Source organism: Narcine bancroftii, chromosome 1 (assembly GCF_036971445.1).
Source record: "Narcine bancroftii isolate sNarBan1 chromosome 1, sNarBan1.hap1, whole genome shotgun sequence".
Lineage (NCBI taxonomy): Eukaryota > Metazoa > Chordata > Chondrichthyes > Torpediniformes > Narcinidae > Narcine > Narcine bancroftii.
In genome coordinates this window covers 52,738,369-52,764,211 of record NC_091469.1, presented here as the reverse complement: position 1 = coordinate 52,764,211, position 25,843 = coordinate 52,738,369, and the positions used below count along the sequence as shown (strand labels likewise).

The window sequence follows — 25,843 nt, the reverse complement described above, 5'->3', positions numbered from 1 at the left end:
CTTCAGGATCCTTTCAGTTATCGAGCAAGTCTTGTCCCCTATAATGTGCCAAAATGCAACCCCTTGTTTATGTTAGAGGTCAATTCCATCTGCTATTTCTTGGTCCTCTTCTCCAGTTGTTCGAAATCCTGTTATAATTGTAGATGACCTTTCCTCTTCACAGTACCCCCAATTTTGGTATCACCAAACTTGCTACATTATCGCCCAAGTCATTGCGAAGCAGCAGTGGACCTACCACTGACTCACTAGGCCCTGATCTGGAAAAACTTCAACTCCTATATTTTGACTCCTTCACAAGCAAATTTTGTTTATTTGGTTAGCTCATCCTGGATTCCATCTAAACTGACTTTTGAACAAGCCTACCATGTCAAACCTTTCTAAAATCGATGTGAACAATTCCTAGCCCTCGTTCTTTTTCCACCTCTTCAAAAATCTCATTCAGATTGGAGAAATTATTTCACATTGACAAAACCATGCTGACTATCCCCAGACGGTGGCGGAATTCCCTCCAGTAACTTTCTAACCACTTAACTTGTCCTTGGAAATGTTAAGGTGTATGTGGCTTGTTCAATACCTTCTCTTGAAGTTCATTTGTAATTTCCTCAAAGAGCTCATCAGCCTTGTCCCAAAGGACAAGGCAGAGAATATTGTACTCAAGAAGATTGAGGATCAATAAAAAGTTTGTGTAAGCTGGCTTTGAAAACTGGCTTCAATGTGAGTGAGAATGTCAGCATGAAAAAGACAAACTGATGTAATGAAATTTTCTAAACAACTGACTTCCCGAGAGAGAGAGAGAGAGAGAGAGAAAAGTGTATGATTAACCACCATTTAACATTGTAGTTACATTTTTAGTGTTTAAAGTATCTGGTTCACTCAGTTTTAAATTAAACTCGATGTTAATTGCAAATTTAGTTCTCGGGAACTGGTTCTTAATTAGGGCGTTCTCTTAAAATGTGTTTGCAGATGGCATTTTATAAAGTGGGAATGACTGTCCAGGGTAGGCAAGTGTGCAATTATTTTGAAAATGTTAGCCATAGAAAAGATGGACATTATAATTTTCCCAGTGAGTAGAACATGGATTATTTGGTGCCTTTTTAAAGGTATTAAAGGAATTAAATGTGTGATACAAATATCTGGTGAGTCTAGAATGGATTTTTTTTTTTAAATCATGATTTAACTTCAAAATGCAACCTTTGGTTATGCAGGCGATTATACTGCATATCAACTGAATAACGGTGAATTGTTCAGTTAGGATAATTGCCTGTGCACTATTATTTTGTTCTTAGATTGGTAGATTGGCTTCCTGTCCCATGCTCTACACCAGCCATTCTCAATCTTTTATTTTTGGCTAATGGCCCCCCTTGACACTCTGCTCAAAGTTTATGCACTCCTTCTCCTCCTCCCCCCCCCCCCCCCCCCACCACCAGTCTCTATGAAGTGAAACACAAAAGTCTGCTGAAATTGTAGTCAAAACACAGAAATGCTGGAGGAACTCAGCGGGTCTCATGGTGTCCCTGGGAGGGAGAGATATTATACTGATGTTTTGGGCCTGAGACCTTCCTCAAGGTGTTCAGATGCCTGTCTTTTTCACTACTACCTTGAGGAAGAGCTCAAGCCTGAAATGTGTGTAATGTCTTTATCTCCAATGGACAATGCAAGACCCGCTGAGTTCCTCCAGCATTTCTGTGACTTGACTCCTTCCCTGTGAAGCAGTCATTTAGTTGGATTCTTCCATACTTCTATCAATTACCTAAAAACCAGTTTAAAATATGTCACATGAGGTAAAGGAGAACAAGGCTTTTACTTGGAGTTCAATAACTGCTTTGTGATCCCAGAACAAATAGAAAATCATCCTTCTTGAACGTGTAGGAAAGAAAACATGAACATGCATATTACAAAAAATGTAAAAGTTTCTGTGGAGGAGCAGTGGTTTCCACCTAATGAATCATTAGGAAATCTGAAGCATACTTTACAGTGCCAGCGATCGGGACCAGACTAGGGTTTAAATCCTGCACTGTCAATAAGGAGTTTGTATGTTCTCCCTATGTCTGCGTGGGTCTTCTCTGGGGCTCTAGTTTCCTCCCACTCTTCACAATGTACCAGGGGTGTAGGTTAATGGGGTGTAAATTGGGTGGCACGGACTTGTGGCGAAATGGCCTGTTACCATGCTGTATGTCTAAATTGAAGTAAACTAAATGTGAAAACAATTTATAAAAAAAAACCGCAAGAATATGCCATTTGGACTGTAAAGCCTGCTCTGCCATTTAATAAGATCATGGCTAATCTCATGGTAGGCTCATCTGCAGCTAGCTGCAATTTTCCCTATATCCCTTAATTCCATAACTATGCAAAAATCTATCCAATCTTGTCTTAAATAGGTTTACTGAGGTAACCGCCACTGCTTCCATGGCAGAATTCCATCGATGCATCACTTTCTGGGAAAAGCAGTTCATCCTCGTCTCTATCCAAATCAACTATCCTGAATCTTCAGACTATTCCCTTTCATTCTCCTCTCACCTACCTTTTTTTGTGGGGGCAGGGAGGGGAAAGAAATTTTACGTTATACAAGGTTCCCTCATTTTTCAGAATTTCAGTGAGTACCATCCCTAATGATTCAACCTCTCCTCATAGGCTAATCTCTCATCTCTGGAATCAATCTAGTGAACCTCCTCTGCACCACCTCCAAGGCCAGTGCTTCCTTTCTCAAGTAAGACCAGAACTGCATGCAGTACTACTCCAAATGCAGCCTCACCAATACCCTGTATAGTTGCAACATAACCTCTCTGCTTCTAAACTCAATTCCTCCAGCAATAAGGCCAACATTCCATTTGCCTTCCTGATAGCCTGCTGTACCTTCAAACTAATCTTTTGCAATTCATGCACCAGCACTCAAGTCCTTCTGTACAGCAGCATTCTGCGATTGCTTGCCATTTAAGTAATAATCTAATCTTCCATTTTTCCTTCCAAAGTGAATAACCTCCCATTACCAACATTGTACTCCATCTGTCAGAACCTTGCCCACTCATTTAACCTCTTTCTCAATAAAAAAAGAACTTTAAAAAAGATGATTCTTAATACATAAAAATATGGATGAGATGCTTGATGTCCCGGTGCAAATTTTTTGATGTCAGGCTCCAAATTGTATAGTGATAGTCAAAGGTTGCCCCTTTTCATATCAATCAAGTCTGTTCCTGTATTTTGTCATGGAAACTACCTTGGTAAATCCAGTCAACTAAGTATGTTGATGGAAAGGCAATGAAAACTATTTCCACCTTCTCATAGTTTTGGAGATCTATTCAGCAGATCACTCTTAACCCAAAAATCTTTTTTTAAATTGATTGCTTATCACTGAGGATCAATAAACTCTTGAATTTCTTCAACGTTGCTGGGTTGTTGATCTAATATCCAATACAGGATATAGAGGTTTAACAAGTTGTTAAACCTTTCCTGCAGATCTTGTGTATTTGCTTTGTGTTTCATATGAACAATAATGTTATTGTCCTTCAGTGTCTCTGTTCGTGTTTAAAAATTCCCAATGCCTGATATTGCTCCAATCGAGTCTGCTTTTTCAGGAAATAAACCATGGCTTCTTTACTATCAATGAGGTTATTATGTTTGCCCTGTAAGATCTTGTTCGATAAAGTGATTTGTCAAAGACATGTACCTGATGAAATATGTCCACTTTTGCAGTGAGCTTTTTTCTCCATGCTTGTTATGAGAAAGAAAGGAAGCAATAGTGTTCCAGAGTGCAATAAAACAACAAACCATTTCCTTTGGACTTGCCTCCCCTCTGTATGCAGCAATAGCGTTTGGAAATCTTCATAATTTTCTTCACACAGCTTCTGGGAAAGACAGTCTTGACAGGGATGTGATTTTATAAAGTTTAATCTTTGTGAATAATTGAAAGTGAAGTGTTTAAACACCCTCCTAAATTTAAGCCGCTAGATGCTCCCCATGAGCAGGAAAGACTGGATGAATAACATTTTTTAGGCATGCAGTGAATCCTCTGTTGTCTCACCCATTGAAGCTGCACCCATTGTTTGCACAAGCAACGACATTCTTGAATGGAATATGGTTTTCATTTTTGCAATACTTATTTGAAAATAGTCTGTCCCCAGTATCTGTTTTAATCTTTCTGGTGAACAACATTTTTTCCATCAGGTCGTTTCCATTCCAGAATTTGGCATAAGCCAGGTGAAGAGTACCATTTATCTAATTGCCTGAATAGTTTATTTTGCATTTCAATTCATAATGGTGGATATTATTATCAACGCTGAAGGCAAAATAAGTAACTTAGTGACGTTTGGAGCATTTCCACTTTTAGCACTTATCTTGTATGATGCAAGAAGGCTTTTTACTGTTTGTTTTGAAGCTTCATTAATCACCTGTTGAAGTGTTCGCCTTCTCTTTAAATTATTTCGGAGATGAGCCAAGGTATTCGAGGGTAAAATCATTTCTGGAAGAAACAAAAATTAACTATTATAACAAAAGTACTTATAAGTATTAGCTCAAAAGTCTGCTTAAATTTTATGGAAAATATTTAACAATACAGACCTTCAATGTAAGCAAGTAAAAGGAGTCATACATTCACTACCAATCATGAAAACTCAAAGTAAAATCAGGCCGCTTGAAGACGTGAGAAATATGAAGCAAAACTTGTCTGCCTGCACGCTTATTTCCTAAAATTGAAGGTGACAGAACAAAGAAGAAAGCTACATAGAAAGGAATTTGTAGCCAAAGCTGGTTCCATGTCAGTCAAACATCGTCAAAGCAATGAACATGCTCTCGCTCGCGCTCTCTCTCTCCTGTTTGTCTCCTTTCACAGAAACTATATCTAATCAACACCTTTTGTCTATTGGTCTATACTCCCCCTCCCTTTTTTCCCCAGCCTCTAATTCAGCGGCTTGTCTGTTTTCACACATCTTAAGGAAGGGCTTGGGCCCAAATTATCAGTAATATACTGTATCTTTACCTCCTATGAATGTTGCAAGACTAGATGAGTTCCTCCAGACTTTGTGTTTTGACTACAATCACAACATCTGAAGATTTTTGTTTCACTCAATTTTCTGCATTTTGCTAGATCATTCTGGGCTGTCTCCAAATGCTTTCAACCTGGGGTGGGGAGGGGGGTAGGGAGGAGAGAGGGGGATCTTGTGTTGCTTAGGAACTATTCAGCAAAGCCTCGCAAAAAATCCTTTTGCTCCCCCAAAAATGTTTAAACTGTTCAATTTTCATGACTCCCAACCCCACCATTAAGGATTTCAGTTTGTGGTTCCTCTTGAATGTGTTGAACCACCTAGAGTGGGGTTTGTATGGTCCCCATTGAGAATAGCTGGTCTACATGCTTAAGAATGCTTGAGCCTTGAATATCCCAGTTAAACCATTTGTAAAATTGGACTATTTTTTTTTTCAAAAGTAGACTTGTACTTTAGATTCTGCATGAATGTCTTGTAATGAAGGAAAGCTTGGTCATGTGTTTTTTTGAGTGGTTGATCCATTAGGGAAGAATTCATTTTTCCATTTCTGATGTGGGACAAGCACACGTAGGTCATGTTTGGAGCTTCATTAAAGTTTTGATTTTGTGCTTATAGGTTTTGGAAGATTCTGTCAAATGTTTGGCTTGTTTCCACATTGGTTCTGGAGGTGTCTGTATTCTGGATGAGCAGGTTCAGTGGCAGTGGAGATGATGTAAAATAGATGACATTAATGGATAGGGATCAGATTCCTGCTGGTGGCCAATAAGGATTTTCCAACTTAGTCTATAGTAGCACTTAAGAACACCCAGAGTACATAATTTTGACATTTTAAAAACTAGCAAATTGCCTTTTTATCATATTAAAATCATGCTCATATATATTGGATTGTTTCTCAAAGTGTGGATTATAGGTTAACTTGGATCACTCCTGTGTTCCATTCAATTAAAACTATAACTTTCAGGCCATTGTTCAAGTGGGAGAGGAGTTTGTGAAGTTTAGAGTTTAAACAAGATTAGACTTTCAGGTCTTGCAGGGGAATGGAATTTGTATTTTTGAGGACAAATTGTGGGGCATGGGAAATAGAACAAACACTTCAAGTTTAAGTTAACCATCAAGAGATTTTACAGGAAGAGAATTGACACCAAAGAATGTACTCATGGATGTAATACTGATTTTGCTGCTTTCTTGCACCTCCATCTACTACACCAATTTGATGTCCTTTTTAATCCTTGGAGGCAGAATTGTTCTTTACCAGCATTTAGAACCATAGAACATTTTTCTGCCTAGTCCCACTGACCTGCATCCAGTCCATAGCTCTCCATATCCCTCATGTACCTGTCTATATTGTTAAAATGATAAAAATGACCCTGCATTCACCACTTCAGCTGGGATCTCGTTCCATACTCTGTGTGAAGATTCCCTCATGTACCTGTCCAAAATTCTTTAAATGATAAAATTGACCCTGCATTCACCACTTCAGCTGGTATCTTGTTCCATACTCTGTGTGAAGATGTTCTCCCTAAACTTTCCCCTTCACCCTTAATTCATGCCCTTTGGTTTGTATCTCAGCTACATTTGTGGAAAAAGCCTACCTACATTTACTCTCTGTAGATCTCATAATTTTAAATTCCTCTCAAATCTCCCTTCATTCTTCTATGCTCCGGGGAAAAAAGGTCTTAACCTGCTTAGCCTTTCCCTGTACCTCAGTTCCTGAAGTCCAGGCAACATCTCAGTAAATTTTCATTGCACTCTTTCAATTTTCTTTATCTTTCCTGTAGTTAGGTGCAAAATTGCACACAATACTCCACATTTGGTGTCACCAATATCTTGTACAACTTTACCATAACATCCCAACTCCTATACTCATTACCTTTATGAAAACCAATATGCCAAAAGCTCTCTTTACCAACCCTATCCACTTGTGATGCCACTTTCAGGGAATTGTGTATCTGTATTCTCATGTCCCTCTGTTGTACCACACTCCTCAGTACCCTACCATTTACCATGTAGGTCCTTCTTAGTTTGCCTTTCCAAAATGCAGCATCTTTCACTGTCTGCATTAAATTTCATGTGCCATATTGTACTTCTTTTTTCTAGCTGGTCCAGATTCCTCTGCACTCTTTTAAGACCTTCACTATCCACCATGCTGCCAATCTTAGTGTCATCTGCAAACTTGCTGATCCAATTTACCGTATTAACATCCAGATAATTGATTATAGATGACAGACCTAATCCATTTTGAATGGTGGGAAGAAACCGGAACCCCTGGGGAGAGAACATACAAACTCCTTTCAGCGTGGGATTCAAACCCCTATCCAATCGCTGCTACTGTAAAGGCGTTGCACTAACTGCTACGCCAATTTCAACAGCAACTGATCTGACTACAATCAATGTACAGATAAACCTCGTTTAACAAATACACTCAAGCAAATTTTTGTAATACAAAGAAACCCTTGTTGGCTTTTATGAAGAAATTATAGTGGATTTATTATGTTTACATTTTTATGAAAATTGTCTCCAATAGTAGTCGATGGGTCTTTACTGTATAAATTTGTTTTACGAACGGTCTCAGGAATGCTTTACCTTCGAAAAGCAGGGTATACCTGTATTGCTATATTGTAATATATCATCAACCTCAAAGCACCTAGACATTACGATCAGCAAAAAATCCATGATGCAAATTCCAAACCACAAGGTGAGATTAGACTATGTAACCAAAGCTCAGCCAAAAAACCAGGATGGTTAAAAATGTAAAGAAGAAAGTTTGGTTTGGAAATACTCAGTTCTGGGGCCTGGGCTGAAGATGTGACACTGAAGTTTCCTTAGTTTGGAAGTGGAACAAGGTTGATGTTGTCTATTCCTAATTGTTGTTGTGAGGGTGGTGGTGAATGGCTGCCTTGAGGTGCTCAAGTTGGAGAGAAGCATTCAGGTTGTTCTGATTTCCATCCACCTTGCATTTTGTGGAGAATCCATGTTGTAGGGGAATTGTTTGCTCATGCTTTTTTGGGGAGAGTGTAAAGTTTTAACTGATACTGCAGGGGGAGGGAACTTATGTGAAAGGACGGAGGGAAGTTAAATAAAGGGAAAAATAAAGGCAGAAATATCGAATGCAAGAGATGAGAAGGGCCACAAGGCAACTGGACTATAAAACTTCAAAGAATGCAAGTATGCTTTATTGGACTCCCTGCAGAAGCAAGGTTAATGAGCTTGTAGCACAAATCAGTACAAATGGATATGATATAGTGGTCATTCCAGAAACATGGTTACAGGGTGGAGCAAACTGGAAATTAAATATCCAGGAAGGCAAAGAGGTATGTCAGCACTCATTTAATATTTTATGTAAAATGTAAATAATATGACATTAGTTATAATATCAATAAAAACATTATAATAATTGAATGAACCCCCCCGACACCCTCCCTCGTCCCCTCCTCCCCACCGACGCCCTCCCTCCTCCCCACCGACGCCCTCCCTCCTCCCCACCGACGCCCTCCCTCCTCCCCACCGACGCCCTCCCTCCTCCCCACCGACGCCCTCCCTCCTCCCCACCGACGCCCTCCCTCCTCCCCACCGACGCCCTCCCTCCTCCCCACCGACGCCCTCCCTCCTCCCCACCGACGCCCTCCCTCCTCCCCACCGACGCCCTCCCTCCTCCCCACCGACGCCCTCCCTCCTCCCCACCGACGCCCTCCCTCCTCCCCACCGACGCCCTCCCTCCTCCCCACCGACGCCCTCCCTCCTCCCCACCGACGCCCTCCCTCCTCCCCACCGACGCCCTCCCTCCTCCCCACCGACGCCCTCCCTCCTCCCCACCGACGCCCTCCCTCCTCCCCACCGACGCCCTCCCTCCTCCCCACCGACGCCCTCCCTCCTCCCCACCGACGCCCTCCCTCCTCCCCACCGACGCCCTCCCTCCTCCCCACCGACGCCCTCCCTCCTCCCCACCGACGCCCTCCCTCCTCCCCACCGACGCCCTCCCTCCTCCCCACCGACGCCCTCCCTCCTCCCCACCGACGCCCTCCCTCCTCCCCACCGACGCCCTCCCTCCTCCCCACCGACGCCCTCCCTCCTCCCCACCGACGCCCTCCCTCCTCCCCACCGACGCCCTCCCTCCTCCCCACCGACGCCCTCCCTCCTCCCCACCGACGCCCTCCCTCCTCCCCACCGACGCCCTCCCTCCTCCCCACCGACGCCCTCCCTCCTCCCCACCGACGCCCTCCCTCCTCCCCACCGACGCCCTCCCTCCTCCCCACCGACGCCCTCCCTCCTCCCCACCGACGCCCTCCCTCCTCCCCACCGACGCCCTCCCTCCTCCCCACCGACGCCCTCCCTCCTCCCCACCGACGCCCTCCCTCCTCCCCACCGACGCCCTCCCTCCTCCCCACCGACGCCCTCCCTCCTCCCCACCGACGAAGAAAGAAAGGAGGAGATCAGCACTAAAAACATTCATAATCAACTTTTTAGCTGTGGAAACTTAGACATCCACCAGAGTAGATTGGGAGATTACATTTTAATACTGAGTTTTTAAATATAGGCTTCATACTTTAAAAAATATATAATATTTTTATCCCTCAAATTATACATTATCTTTTCTAAAGGAATACAGGATTTCATTTCAATATGCCATCTTTGCATTCCTAAAACTAAATCAAGTAATAGCCAAACATTTTTTAGAAACAGCCATAGCCAAACTTAAAAATGCCAGCACTCTTAATTAAAAATGTTATCAGGATGACCGAGGAAGACATTATAGGCTCTAAAGAGCAAGATGTTGAATCAATTGAGAAGAGATTTGGAATAGTAAGGAGGAAAAAGTAACTAGTCAGCAATCTACATGCCACCAAGTAGTAGCATTGAAGTAGCACAGGCAATCAGTAACACCCTAACTGATGCATGTAAAAATTGAATTGCGGTTGGTCAAGGAAGCCTTGAGTTCATGGAATAAATCTGTGATATTTTCCTAAACAGCAGGTTGCAAAACCAAAAAAAACCAGACTATCTTGGTTCTATGTTTAATGAGACAGATGAAATAAATGATCTTTTGGTTAGTGATCCTCTGGAGGTGAAGGGGGAGGGGGAAAGAGGAGAATGATTGCAGTATGGTTGACTTTCTCATACAGATGGAGGGTGAGAGAGTAAGGTCCAAAGCAAATATGTTATGGTAAACAAATTGGGATAAATTAGAATTGGCCAATATAGACTAAATGAATGGACAGTTGAGGAAGACTGGAGGACTTTTAAAGAGATTTTTCAGTACTCTACCAAAGTATATTCCAGTTTAACAACTAGGATAGCAAGGGTGGAAATATTTGGACTTGGATAACTAGAAAAATAAAGGAAGACATCAAATTAAAAGCTAATATATTGAAAGTGGCCAGTGGTGGAAAACATGGCAGTGAAGACAGCCTGTACGACAAGAGAGAATTAATAACGGATAATGTAGAAATGACTGAGGCCCTGAACAACTATTTTGTTTGTCTTCACAGTGGAAGACGCAGGTAACATTGCCAAAGATTGATGTTAAGGAGGCAATGTGAGGTGAGGACCTTTGCAATGGCTTTCACTAAATGGGAAAAAAACTAGTAGTCCAAAAGGTAGATAAGTCCCTTGGTCCTGATGGAATGCATGCCTGGATATGGAAAGTTGTAGCAGATGTGTTTGTGGTAATTTACCAAAATTTCCTGGACTCTGGGTAGGTTGTGGCAGATTGGAAAACAGCAAATGTAACTCCACTGTCCTTTAAGTTTAAAAAAAAAAGTAGACCAAAAATGTATCACTCTCACCTCATTTTCTAATGTCTGTGGTTGGGAAAATATTTGAAGCTATCATTAACCATATAACAGTTTACAGCATGGAAACCGGCCATATCGGCCCTTCGAGTCTGCACCGGTTCACTTGAAACAACTCCACTAGATCCCCCCCTCCCAAGGAAGAAATTGCCTAGAAATTGTTCCATCAGGTTGATGCAACATGGATTTGAGAAGGCAGGACACATTCATCTTGTTGAGGATATCACCAGTGCAAAGGATAAAGGGGAGTAGGTATAGGTGATGGACTTGAATTTCCAAAAGACATTTGATAAGGTGCAGCACAAAAGACTTCAGCACAAGATAAGGATGCATGGAGTTCAGGGTAATGTATTGGCATGGATAAAAGATTGGTTAACCAATGAAAGGCTGAGAGTTGGGATAATTGCTGGTTCTCTGCAATCACCAGTTTGAGTGGCACAGGGATGACAATGCATTCAAATTATTTGGAGGGCACCAGTATATAAGTAGTATGACTTAAATTTGACTCTAAATTGAGTGGAATAGCAACTGTAGCAGACACAGTCAGCAGAGAGATGTAAATTGGGAGGCAAGGATCTGGCGATGGGTAAATGTGAACTCATCCACTTTTGGAAAGACATGGTAGATTGGAGAATCATTTAAATGGAAGAAGTTGCTCTATACTCTTGTTGCAGAGACACCTGGGAATGCTTGTACACAGTTGGTTCAGCAGCTAATCAAGAAGGCAAATGGAATGATATCCTTTCGATGCTTGAGAGCAGGGAGGTCCTTTTATAACTTCAAGATATTGGTGAGGCAGCAACTGGCATACTGTCTGTAGTTCTGATTTAATTATTGTACTTGAGGAAGGATACACTGGCCTTGGGGAGCAATGCAAGGAAGGTTCATCAAAGTTATTTTTAGAAATGAAGTTTTCTCATTTGGAAGGAGTGGCCTGGGACCCTACTCATTGGAGTTTAGTAGAATGAGGGAGGGGGGGATACAGATCTTGCAGAAACATGAAAATAGATAAAATAGAAGCACGGAAATTGTTGCTACTGGCAGGTGAGATGAAAACTAATGAGTTTACTGTTATATTGTACAATATAGATGCACTGAAATTTTTGCAATACTTTTATTTAGAAAAATCTGCAAAATAACTAAACCTAATAGAGAATACTTTGAATCGGAGGCAATAAATACAAAAAAAAATGTTCAGTTATCCTTGTGCAAAGAAAAGTGACTTTGTAATATTGCAAAGCATCCTTTTGTGGTGTCAGAGCAGTCCCTTGCCCCTTTTACATTGTGATCCCAGTACATTGGCATGTTAACAACCTAGACTGGAGTGTTCACACTGAACCAAGTAAAGCCAACTCAGTGTGACCTTTTACATCGGAACCCAGCATCCTGGTACAAAAGGAGTTGGTAGCATTACAGTGTTGTGCATCCTGGGAAGGCAGGTAAGCCTTTCACACTGGAGCCAATATGAAATGCATTGACTCTGATCCTACCTACCTTGGCAGGTAAGTAGTGGGATGAAAATGACCCCCAATACCATTTTGGTCTCGTTCACACAGGTAAGTAAAACAGTAAAAAGGTGATTAATTGCCATCTTTCATGGCAGTGTAAAAGGGTCTCCTGATTAGAGTAACAAGAGAGTGAAGAGCATGGTGGCTATTGGAAATTATTCTTGAACCTGGAGATGCTCATCTTTAGCCTGAAGGTTGCAGTGAAAAGACTTATGACCAGGGTAATAGGGGATCCTTTGATGTTGACTGCCTTCTTGATGCATTGGCTTACAGATCCTTTCAGTGAATGGAAGGTAAGAGCCTTGATTGACCTAGCTGTTTTTTTTCTTCTGGAGCCATCTGCATTCCTGCGCAGTTGAATTCCTAGGCCAGGCTGTGATGCAACCACTCAGTATACTGTTCACAATGCATGTGTTGAGGTTTTGCTAAATCTCTAATTCCTTGGAAAGTATAGGTGTTGGTGTAATAAACAAAAGTGCTTGAGAACCTCAACAAGTAGTGCAGTGTCCAGGACATAAAAGGATATAACCAATATTTCGGGCCTGAGCACTTTGTCAATGTATGAGCAGAAAGCAGACAGGTACAAATAAAAATGTGGGAGGGGTGAGGTTGGGGGGAAGGGAATTTGTAGATTGAGTTTGAACTGAACTTGACTTTGCAGTGATGAGTAAAGTAGAAGACTAATCAAGCATCCTTGGAATGTGGTATTGAGTAGGTGACATTGCTGATTCACACTGATTGGCGTCTGCTGATGAGGTCAAGGATCCAGTCTCAGAGGAACAAGCAGATTCCCCCCCTGCTCGAACTATAATCGGGATATTCCTCAAGATTCGGGGGAGTATATATAAGAGATGAGGAAGAACGGTTTCTCCAAGAGAGTGGTGGACCTGAAATTCTTTATCCAAGGAAACTGTAGAGGCTACCTCATTCAATGTATTTATGACAAATAGATTTCTGAAGAATTAAGAGTCATGGGGAACGTGGTTAAGTGGAGCCGAGTCCACAGTCAGATCATGCCAAAGCATTCTCTATAGGTCAGATGCTGCTCCTACTTGTGTGGTTTTTATCCACGGTGGTGGTGCTATCAAAGTAGTTTTGGTGAGTAACTGCATTCCTACTTATGCGTGATGTAGTAGGTTGTATTATCCTGGATGGCATACTGAAGCTATTCTCACCCAAACAAGTGATGGGTTTTCCACAAAACTACTGAAATGCCTTGGAAAGACTGTCTGTCACCTATCACAGGATAGATAACCTCTGATCTGCGCTTCTCATCACTGTTGTGTGTGGTTAGTCCAGATGAGTTTCTGGCCTCCAAGGGACATGGGAATGGTATTGAATATTCATAGATAATGATCTTGGAGATGGTTGCTTTCTGGCACCTTTGTGACAGTGTTAGTTAACAAGCTATGTTGAGTGCATCCTTGTCCTTGCTCCTTGCAGGTGAGGGCAGCTTTATTTGCTGAGAAGCTGGGAATAAAGTGGTTATATTTAAATAAGCTAGAACCTGGTGATGTTTTGGAAAGTCAGGAGACTCTAGAATAAGAGAGGAATGAAACTGGAAGAAAATGAACATTATAAAAGGCAATTTTATCTGACACTTGATTCAAAGTTTAGGATTTAGTAAAATGAGAGAGCAAATCAAAAATAAAATATTTTGGTGTTCATAAGTTTAAAACGATATAATTTCTTGGTCCAAATTAATCTTAACCTAGACATTTTGAAAAATGCCTTTGGCTAAAAGTAATGATTAAATTGAGTATTAAAACATAGAATACTGCAGCGTAATACAGGCCCTTTGGCCCTCAATGTTGTGCTAACCCATTTTCCTGTTTTTTTAAGTACAAACTCTCGCTACCCCGTAATCCTCCATTTTTCCTCCATCCATGTGCCTTTCTGAATCTCTTAAATGCCCATAATGTTTCAGCCTCCATCACCATCCCTGGCAAAGCATTCCAAGCACCCACAACTTGTTATTTTTTTAAATAAAACCTTGCCCCTAATGTCTTGCCTTAACTTTCCTCCCTGCACTTTGTACATGTATTCTCTGGTGTTTTTCCTGCCCTGGGAAACAGGTGCTGTCTATCCATCCTATCTATACCTCTCATAATCTTGTTGACCTCCAAGTCTCCTCTCATCCTTCTTTGCTCTAAAGAGAAAAGTCCCAGCTATGCTAACCTTGTCTCATAAGATGTATTCTCCAATCCAGGCACATCCTGGTCACCTGTAATGAGGTGACCAGAACTGAACACAATACTCCAAGTGTGGTCTCACCAGAGATTTGTAGCAAAATAACCTTTTTGACACTTGAACACAATACCCACAGGATGTGGGGCTTCTTAACTACCTATGGTGCAATCAAAAGGTTTATTCCAGTTTAAGCAACTTGATATGTTTCCATGTAAAGGAATACCATAACATTTGATGGAATTTCAATGTTCAGGTTTTTTTCACATTTGTATTTAAAATGTTAATAGTATAACATGGTAGAAGGCCTTTCCAGCCCTTAAAACTAGTGCCTCCCAATTATCCTACCAACCCCATACCTTTTTTGGTGGCTGGGAGAAAGCCAGAACACCTGGTGAAAACCGTACAGGCCACAGGGAGAAGGTGCAAATTCCTTTCAGACAGTGGTGAAACTGAACCTGGGTCATTTTCTGCAAGTTTGGGGGTGGGAGGGAGAGGAGAAGGGAGGTGGAAATGAGCACCAGCTTTAATTGGAGTGTGTTCTTCTCTCAAACATTGAGTTCTTCATTCTAAATTTCAATTTTGCATAATTCTTTCCCTCTTGAATAGTTTGTGGGTGTTTTGATGTCTGAAGCATTCAATTTTGTATTAAGAGTGGAGAACTGTGTATTAAAAAAAAAAGTTGCTGAAATTTAGCACATTGTACTGTTAAAAATACATTTGAAGCTGAAGAGCTGCAAAGAAGGCCCTTGAAGAATTTAATTCCTGTGCATAAAAAAATATTGGTTTTAGATCTTGTTGATATTAGTACTCTTCATAATTCACCTGATTACTATTGCACGTGTTATGCACATGCATGTCTGCAATGCTGCTTGCGTCAAACTGTCTTCATTGTGCATTTGTACTTTTGAAGCTCTACTGTAAACTTGTACAGTACTTGACATTTCAAATATCCATCTTATTTTGTGGTTCCGAATATTTTTAAAAGCTCCAGAGTTGCGCTATGTCTTTTGTCTCTTTTGGTGAGGTGAGTGATTTGACTTAAATGAAAGGATGCTGCCCTGCCTACTCATGATCAGTGGTTGCATGACATCATGTCTTCTTTGAACATGGAAAAGATTTTTTATTCAATTAATAATTCAGATACAAGATTCCAGAAGTTATGGGGGTCATTTATGACTCAGTATCTTGCTTTATAATTTTACTCCACTGTAATTAAATTGTCTGACTTGTATCCTTTCCACTTGTATTTTTTTTTTAAACCTTCATTTTCTTTTAATACTAGTCATATATACCATCTGGCAACATGGTTTAGGTAAGGGGTTTGAGGTTTTCTCCTCTACTATTTTTTTTTAAATTATTTGTTTTTTTCCAAAAAATGTATATGATTTAGAATATGAATTATGGTTATGATTTACAATCAATGTATGATAGTGATATACAAAATATCTTATTGTCCAAACTATCATTGAATTGTACCCATTTTGTTTGTATAAGTTCTTTATTAAAATCAATAAATATTTTAAACAAAAAAAAACTTCTTTTTGTGAATTATGCTCTCAATAATTATTCAGGTGTTTGCCCCAAGTTTTGAATTGTATAATTCTGGCATTTGAATTGCTATATACCATTTTAAGAACACGACTATGGCACATTGTAAACCATGGCAACCAGCCTATGCTTACACAAGCTAACATATTATGGGTGTTCGTGTAAGAAACTAAGCTAAAATTATTTAGACTTTTTACAATGGACCTTTCCAGTTGTACCTTAAATTTTAAATTCTCTCTGAGAAATGGGTGGGTGTATGGCTACTGTGGTTCCATTACCTTCATGAGTTGCGTACAATGAGTAAATACATGAGAATTTGCATAATTTCCGAAGCAAATACTAAGTAAATTTCTACACTAAAATTCTTAAGGTTAGATGATGAGTTGAATGTTGATGAGTTTGTCAGCATGTTATTACAAACATATGCACTGTATTGCTTATTGGCTGCAGTGAATCGGGTACCTTTTTGCAAAATAAGATGCTATAGTAGTATACATTAAATTATCCCAGTATAAAAGATAAATATTATTGTCAGTACAAGAAAAAAATCATTCAGTTAATCGTCCAGACAGGTCTTTTGTGGTCTTGGAGTTTATGGGGGTGATACCCCATCAATGCAGACAGGTGTATGGTCCATCTGTTTTCCCTTCCTAAAATTTTTGGTCTTGTTGATATTGAGAGCAAGCTGGTTTCTAGATTCTCTCTCCATACTGTATTCTGTCTGAATAATTCCCCTTATTCAACCAACCATGTGGTGTGATTGCTGAATTTGTAGATTGTTGGAACCATACTTGGCTATGCCATCATGAGTGGATATGAAAGAGAACAGGAAATTAAGCATGCATCCTTGAGGTGGTGATGGTGAGTGACGTTGCTAATCTGCACTGAGGTTTGCTGTTGAGGAAGTAGAAGATCCACTTGCTGAGGAACAATACAGACCCAGATCTCTTGTTTTGATCACAAGTTTTCCTGTTATGATGAATGAAGGTATGTTGTCAATAAACAGACTGGTGTTGGGGGTTCTTGTGATCCAGATGAGTGGAGGGCCAATGAGATAGCTTTCACTGTTGACCAGTTGTGACATTAGGTGAATTAGTGTTCCAGGTCCTACTGAGACAGGAGTTGATCTGCTCAGTAACCATCCTCTTAAAGCACATCATTGCAACGGTGCAGATTGATGTCCAATATTTAGATCTATAAACATTTGATTTGTATCTATAAGCTTTTATAGTTTGCCTTGTTATAGAATTTGCATTTTTTAATGGAAATGTACCTGCCTGACTTGAACAGGTAAATTCAATGTTGTTACTTTCTCAGCTACTGTTACTTTCTCATTTAGTTTCTCTATCTCATTCCTATTTACAACTTCTAATTTGAACTCTTCAACTTTCAATGCACTTTCAGCATGGAGATTTTTTTTAAAAAAGGAAGCAGCAAATTTAAAATGTTTTGAGAACACGGAAAATTAATTAAATGTGAATTGTGTAATTGGGCCTGAATTTTGTTTTTAAGGAGTGTCCAGGGGTGTTGGCTTCATTCGGTTTGACAAAAGAGTGGAAGCAGAGGAAGCAATCAAAGGTTTAAATGGGCAGAAGCCTCCAAATGCCACAGAGCCAATCACAGTCAAATTTGCCAACAATCCAAGTCAGAAAACCAACCAGGCAATCCTTTCACAGCTGTACCAGTCTCCAAACAGACGATATCCAGGGCCCCTTCATCATCAGGCTCAAAGGTTAAGGTACGTAATTAATATCCTTATTGGGTACTTGCAATTTTAAAGTGGATCTTTAACATTTGGGAGTAAATGCCTACCATGAAGCTGAATTAAGTAAATTTGATAGCTAAATTATTTTTCTGAAGTTTGCCCTGAATTTGATTTGAAATGTGCAGAATTTTGGTAGATTAATCAGTGATTTTTTTTTTATGTTGAAGCTCCAACCAATTAATTTTTTTTGAAACCCAGCATTATTTGCTTTCTGTCCCATTTTCCTTTAAGTTGGATAGAGAAAGATATATAATTTAAACTCTTACTATTTGTAGCATTCAGTTTCTCCAGATGAAACTTGTTTGTAATTCCACCTGAGCAATTTCCATACTTCCCCGTGGGAAATTGATTTCTCGGTCATGAAGAAAGAATTTCAGGGTCTCTACTTCCTCAGGAGTTTGCAAAGGTTTGGTATGACAACAGAAACCCTGGCAAATTTCTGCCAATGTGTGCTGACCGCTGCATCATGGTCTAATATGGGGACACTAATATCACCAAGTATAAAGCCCTGCAACCTTCCATTCAATGTCACCAAAACTAAGGAGATGATTGTATACCTATGGCTTTCTTTTCCTGAAGTTAACAATCTAGTGTTCATTGAAGGAATTGGAGGTGGAGAGGGTAAGCAAATTAAAGTTCTTGGGAGGTATTATCTCGGAAGATCTTTCCTGGGCCCAACATACTAATGCTACTGTGAAAACACATCAACCCCTCTACTTCATCAGGAGTTTGCGGATGTTTGGAATGACACCAGAAACCCTAGCAGCAAATTTCTACAGATGTGTGGTGGAAAGTGTGCTGACCAGCTGCATCCAGTACCCTTGACTGTAAAGCCCTCAAAAGATGGTGGACATAGCCCAGGTCATCACAGGCAAAATCCTCCCCACCATCAAGAACCTCAGAGAGCAGCAGCAATCATCAAGGATCTACACCATCCAGCACTTGCTTTGTTCTCGCTCCTGCCATCAGGAAAGAGGTATAGGTGCAACAAGATTCGCATCACCAGGTTCAGGAACAGCTGCTACCCCTCCACCATCAGACTCCTCAACAACAAACTTAATCAGTCTCATTTATTGATACTTTTAAATTCTCTCTATTGCAGTGTCAGTTTTTTTTTCACATTTATTATCTGTTTACAGTTGTTTACATGTATGCACTATGTATAGTTTTTACATTACCAATAAGTGGTAATTCTGTCTTGCTCACAGGAAAAAGAATCTCAGGGTTACATGTGATGTCATTTATGAACACGGACAATTAATCTGAAATCATTAAAAGTGGTATGGCCACATAGTGAACTGAGTTGAACCAAATTATTGGTTTGACCTCTTTCTGCATCCCAAGTGAAATTAATTCATCTTGTTCAAGTCAAGGAACAACTTGTATGCTTTGAAGGAACATTTAGTTTGTATGAGGAGGATAGTTGTGAGCTCTACTTTCTTGTCCTTTGTATGTTGTTCAACATTAATCAGTTAATTAAAGACGATGGATTTCACGAGTTAAATGTCTTGCCTGGCTTGTACTTCTGCACCTCTTTTGACAATGTCTCAGAAAACAAATACAAATGGCTTTGCAGAAGTACAGTGATAATTTTGAAAATAGACTTCAAAGAGGCTCTGAACAGTGATGGATTTGGAACAGCAAGTTGTAATTCAAGTTCAAAATATCAATTTCAAGTTTATTCCTACATGTATCAAAAGTGCAGTGATGGAGGCAGTAAGCAGACCAGTAGACATCTCATCCATACTGCAAGTACGATGGTACATAAGTACAAAGTTGCATAGGTCAGTTGGGATAGAACAAAGAGCATAATTTTTTTTACTATGTTGGGATTCATTTAGGAGTCTTAACAGTGCCATCAGTGATTTCCCAACCCCCCATTGCCTGACATTTGGTCCAAGATGCAAGATGCCAGCATATGTTAAATCCCTTGCAGTAACATTTTATGGTGAACTTTGATGGAGCAAGCAAGGAAAATGAGTCAAGAAATTATGTGCTGTTATGTATGTGCATTTGGCTCTAATTTCATTGATCTATGTTTATTTATAACACGGTGACGAGAAAAAAAAATCAAAATTGCATAAGATAGTCGGGGTGCAGGTCAGTGGGGCTTGAGAGAATAACAGTTCAGCATGGACTAGAAGGGATTATTTCTGTGCTGTATAGTTCTATGATTCAAACTGGACAAGAGTTATTATGGACCTCCTCTTTTGGCAGGCTATTGAGATTGACGATACGTTCGGCATAGCAGTTAGCGTCACACTATTACAGTAGCAGTGACCCGGGTTTGAATCTGGCACTGTCTGTAAAGAGTTTGTACGTTCTCCCTATGCCAGCGTGAATTTCCTTTAAAACATATGGGGGACGTGGGTTAATTAGCGTTCCAGGGTGGCATGGGTTTCTGGGCCTGTTACTGTGCTGTAGTCTAAACTTTTTTAAAAAAAAAACTCAAAAAAAACTTGAGTCTTGTTTTCAGGTGGCTCGTGAGGCCAATGTGAATCTGCAATCCCATCCACAAATGGAACAGGTGGGGCAGTTGGATAATTTGAGTTGGCATGTTTACCTCTTGTTTGAGGCTTCTATATGAGCTTGATTCATGGCTTTGAATGGTGCTTCCTTTAACCAGTGATTAAATGAGGATATTGCATTTCAAATAAAATGCTTTGAACAGTGCTTCACCTGTTAAACGGTTCCCATTAGAACTTGAAATAATTAATTTTTTCAGAGTCTAGCATTTAGCAAATGAAGATGTTGGTTCACTCTCTTCCTGGGGTGGAGGATTTCCCATGACCATGCTGATGGCATTTATCCAGTTCCTTGATATCCCTGCAGGTATTTCAGGTCTTCGAAGGACATGGGGCAGGGATTACTGCTATCCAGTTGACCATGTGTTTTCCACCAGGACTGAAGTCTTGGTCAGTGGTTTGAGTCCCAAAAAGTTATTGTGAAACTTTGAAAGAGCAACATAGTAAAAATGTTGAATGCACAGTATTCATTAGGTCTCTTTGTAATCCTCTGAATAACAAAAGAAATTAAATATAGACATTAATCAAAATTAGGTTTTTGTAGCCTTTCACATGGTCAAATTTAAATGAACTTTTTGTGGATATTGAATTTAATGTTTTTTCAGCTTCTACATTCTCCCATTCTCAGTGCCAAATTTAAGATGGAAAATTTTACCAAGTGCTTTTCATTTAGTCTGGTCAACTTGTACCATTGTCATTTTTGTTCTTATCCAACTTCCATGTTGATGAAATGAGGTAAGTTGATACCAAGAGCTTTGGATTTGGGCTATTTCTCCTCAGAAAGAAACTTAATTTACAATTCACTAGTGTTTTTAAGGGTTGAATTTTGCTGTAAACTTGTTTGAAAGCTTCATGTTCCTAATTTAAAAAAAAACAAGATAGATTCCTCTCAATGGGGAGAGTTGTGTGTTGGAAGTATTAATTACTTTGTGGAACCTGCAATCTGTGGAACAATTACTTTCTTCTGGAGGTTTAGAAACCTTTTGCTGATGGTGTTTCTCTTATTTTAAACCAACCAATGTGATTGAAGATCGAGTCCTATGTGGGTAGTGTCATTATCAGCCTTGAAAGCACTCATGATCCAGTACTAATTTGTAGCAATATTGACAGTGAAGAGGAGGTGGTTCCATTTGATGTCTCTGGATTTACAAGGGTATATCCTTTAGAAAAATCAAAGCATTCCATTTGATTTCCTAAAATCATCACTGTTTTAAGGTAATCATTGTGCATTGTGCATCAACCAGTTGTTTTGGCATGCAAGTATCAGTCTGATCTTGGATATTATTGTGGACTCAGAGGACCCCAAAACCCAGAAGCATTAGAAATTCACCAAGACAAATGGTTATTTAAAAGTTGCTTTTAATTATCTTTAAACATGAATGCAGGATCAAACTTTAACTTATTACTATTAACTTAACCTAATTTAAACTCCTTCTAATTCTAACCACAAGTGTATGTAATGTATGTGCAAGTTCAGAAAAGTTCTTTAATTCACAGTCCAATCTCAGTTCTCACTCCTCCAAGTTCATCGGTATCAGGCAATTCTTGTACTGCTCACAGAATTTAACATTTATGCATTTCACCAGGCTTTGGTGCTTGAAAGGGAAATGGTTACCACTCAGGAAAGTTCTTGTCAGTTTTCAGAGAGATTTGTTGCTCGTTGGACACAAACTGATTCCTTCCAATCAGTCACTTCAGTGTCTTGCTGGAGAAAATAGCCCCATTATGGGTTTTCCAAATGTTAACTTCTTTCAGGCCACCACAGAGTTCCATTTTGTTTCTCTTATTTCAAGTGAAACATGCCGCCAGTCCTCTTGTATGAACCATAAGGGTTTTGACCAGGCTGAACTAAGGACTCACAACCCATCTTCAAAATGGGGTTTTTCCACAAGCTTGCCAGCTTGTCCTGTTCCAGTCCCAGCTGCTGCTGCTTAACTTTCTCGCTCTCTGAAAACCACATGACCCTCTTAAAACCACAAACTGTATGCAAACAGACTGCGACACCGGTCCCAATCTTCCAAGCCAATTTATCGGTTGCTTTCCAAAACAATAATCCATTATTCCACAGTGTGTCCAATTAAAACCTACTTGTGAAGTCTCTATAGGCATTCTTCAAAGTTTTTGGAAAGGCACTCAGAGCTTGGACTGTCTGGCTTGAGCAGAGCTCTGGCATTTTGAGTGAGATCTCAAAGTGTTGTGAAGTGTTTGTTGTGACCAAAAAAAACCTGCCACAATTTATCTCTTTTAAAACATGTCTACAATATAAAATGTAACATAATCTGACACAATGTTCAAACAGCTTTTCTTCCATTGAAGAGTTGCAAAGATTTGGGGGAGAAGAATAGTGAAATCAGTCCTGTTTTGGAAAGTGATTTGTGCAGAAACTCCTGGGAATATTTTTCTAGATTATTTGGTGCTAATTTGGGAATACAATTGAAGAATGAGGGTTGTTCATTTAGATGTTTGGAACCAGTTTCAATTTGAACACTTTTGATTGAAGATGAGTGGTAAGAGTATTTTTGGTAGATTGAATCGAATGATCATATTTCAGATTTTCAAACAAAACAAGCCATAGTGAACCATCTAGCAGTTCAATAAAAGTGAACTGTAACTGTAAAAGTAATATAGAACATGTTTCCCCCCCCCCCCCCCACCCCACATACTATTCTATACTAACTGCAATGAAAGCAGAATCCTACCCATGATGAAAGGATCCTCCCAATGCTTTAAAAAATCTGATTTTATTCCTGGAAACAGTTTTGAAAGGTATCAAACTAGTAAACCTCCATCCTTCATTTTAGTTAACCATCTACTGTGTATTAAAGATGTCTGTCAAAAAGGAAAATCACTAGTTTGTTGCATATCAAAACACTACAAGGTCCTTTGATATAGAGTACAACTCCGATTAGCCAAAATTGGATTATCTGATATCCTCAGTTATCCAAAATTTCTTTGGACCCAGAAGTGACGTCTGTTTGGCTCCAAAAAAATTGTCAGATAATTGAGGATTTCAGAAATCCTCATTTATTTGAAAATTTTCCAAGCTGAAATTGTCATTTTGCCAAGGAAAATATTCCAGATAGATGAGGATATCCAAAACAATCAGCAATCCTATTTTGTTTTTCGGAGCCGAACTGATGTTACAGGTTGAAATAATTTTGGGGAAAACCTCTGTGTTGAATTTTGTGCTTTCTGGTGTTGTATTTATCTTGTTCAGGTTTTTTTGTGAGAATTAAACATTATTTCATGCTGAAAAACCCTTCCTTTGTTGAGGCAAGTGATTTCCTGTTTCTACTAGGCTATTTTTAAAAAATGACCATTTCGCCGAAAACAAAAGTTATCCGACTTAGGCCTGGTCCCGACCATTTTGGATAATCAGAGTGGTACTGTACAACCAACATAGTAAGTGGTAGTATAATCTGAAATTATTTTTATTAATACAGAAAGATTTTCTATGTGTATGAATTGGAGTGAGTTACATGTGGGCCTAGATCTGTATTCCTGAAGGTGAGGAGCTCTGGACAAAATGGTGACTCTGTCTGCTGTACAGTAGACAAAAGTTAATGAATTTTATGTATGTGACAATAATGGAAGCTTTACCTTGTCAAGAAGTCTTTGTGATTGAATTTGGTAGTCCAGAACCAATTGCTCATGCTGTGGTAAGTGTGTAGTAGATTTTGTTCTGCTTGTTTTGAGAATGTCGAGCCTTAAAGTGCTTGAAGCTACCTTGGATGTCCTTTTTCACTGTCTCTTGCTTTAAATTTTCCAACTAAAAAGGAGCTCTCAAACTTTTAACTCATTGGTAGAATCTATTCACCAGAATGAAACTATTGTCACTTTGTGGGGCTTTCTTCTATGTGGCTGTACTAGTGTTCTCAAAGATTTATGCTACTGCATAATATTAGCATCTCTGCAAAATTTACCTTTTGTAGTCCCGTTGAGAAAATGGCACACACACAAAAAAACTGATTATCCGACATAGTCGGGACCACACCCATGTCAGATAGATCTCTTTGGAGAACTGGTCACTTTTTAAAAATACCCCAGCAGCAACAAGAAATCACTTGTATCAATGTTTTAACAACAACAAACAACAAGGGAAGTATTTTTAAGCATTAAAATAATTTTTAATTCTCACCAAAAAAATGCTGGCACGATCCCAATGCTGTTGCCGATTTCCGGGGAGGCTTCCCAGGTGGAACACTCACTGGTGAGTCAGTGGGCTCCTGTCTCCCCAGTCACTGGAGCTCCTGACACCTGAGTCCCGACTCAGGATCCTCCTCTAGGCCTACTACACACGCACACTGGCGAATATGGTATGCGGTAGTATGCAGAGGGGAGGGTTCGAAGTCTGAATCTGGTGTGTCAGGGAGGGAGGGAACACCACTGAGCCTGAGCTCCTGCCTGGGAGGCCAATCTGCTTGATGATGCTGGGAGACAGTGGCATGCGGTTTGAGAGGGAGAGTGGGAGAGAAAAGTCAATAGGGGAAGGTAAAGAAGAAATGGAAAGAGAGATGGGAGGGAGTAACCTGAAACGAGGACAATCATTGTTTTAATTTCATGTCTAATTAATTTTTTTCAACTTGAGGTCAGTTCAGCTAAGAAAAAAATTTTGGACAAATGAGGATTTTAGATAATTGGAGTTGTACTGTATCTTAAAATATATACCGGTAATTATAGAATGATTCAACTGTTGGCTTTTGGATTGATATGTTGGCCTTCTACTCTTCATAACTTTGAATGTTTCCTTCAAGTATTTATCTAATGTCTTTTAGAATGTTACATTTGAAACTAACAACTGTTGCCCTCATGGCAGATGGCAAATTTTAAGCAAACCTAGTACACCAATAGAATAAAAACAAACTTGTTTAATTTGGGGAATGGTTTTCCCATCTAATTCGGCCCCTTTTAATGTCTCAGTTCAAGGAAAAGCATGGATGATAACAAATGCTGACATTCAGTAACATCCACATTCTGAGTGAATGTTTCCATCCACTCTTTTCAGTATTTTAGAATGTGATGGGCTGCTGCATTAAACAATTTATTTGCCAAATTGTCATTCTGTTGGCTTTGTTTACTTCATTTAATGGTTCATGTCATCTGCTTATTTGCTCTATTGCCAAGTCCTAGTTGGAGTAGGATACAAGTGCCAAAATATTGGAAATGATTCTGTATAATTTCTTTCAATCTAGTAAAATTGCCACTATAAGTTGAACCTTTTTAATTTGGTGACGTCGGGACCTGGCCAATGCCGGATCACAGAAAAATGCAAGAGAACAGAAATTGACGCCTAAGGGAACCCAGAACCCCCTATGTAAACATATCAAAGGTAGAACAAAGCTTAAAACAGGAAATAATACAGTGGGGTGGCACGGTTAGCATAATGCCTTACAGTCCCAGCGATCGGGATTACAGAAACATGGCTGCAGGGTGGGCAAGCCTGGGAACTTAACATCCCGGGGTATACGATATTTAGGAGGATCGGCAAGAAAGAAAAGGGGGTGGGGTAGTATTGATGGTGAGAGAAGGGACCGACACAATT

The 25,843-nt window shown here is 39.9% G+C and overlaps 1 protein-coding gene across 1 annotated transcript in view; it reads left to right on the top strand.

The window, feature by feature from the left end:
• The window catches only part of LOC138758287 (ELAV-like protein 2), a 136,447-nt gene that overhangs the window by 88,838 nt on the left and 21,766 nt on the right, over window positions 1-25,843 (top strand). Inside the window, exon 6 of the mRNA XM_069926992.1 lies at window positions 17,524-17,749. Coding sequence (XP_069783093.1) covers window positions 17,524-17,749 — 226 coding nt within the window. The remainder of the gene's footprint in view (window positions 1-17,523; window positions 17,750-25,843) is intronic.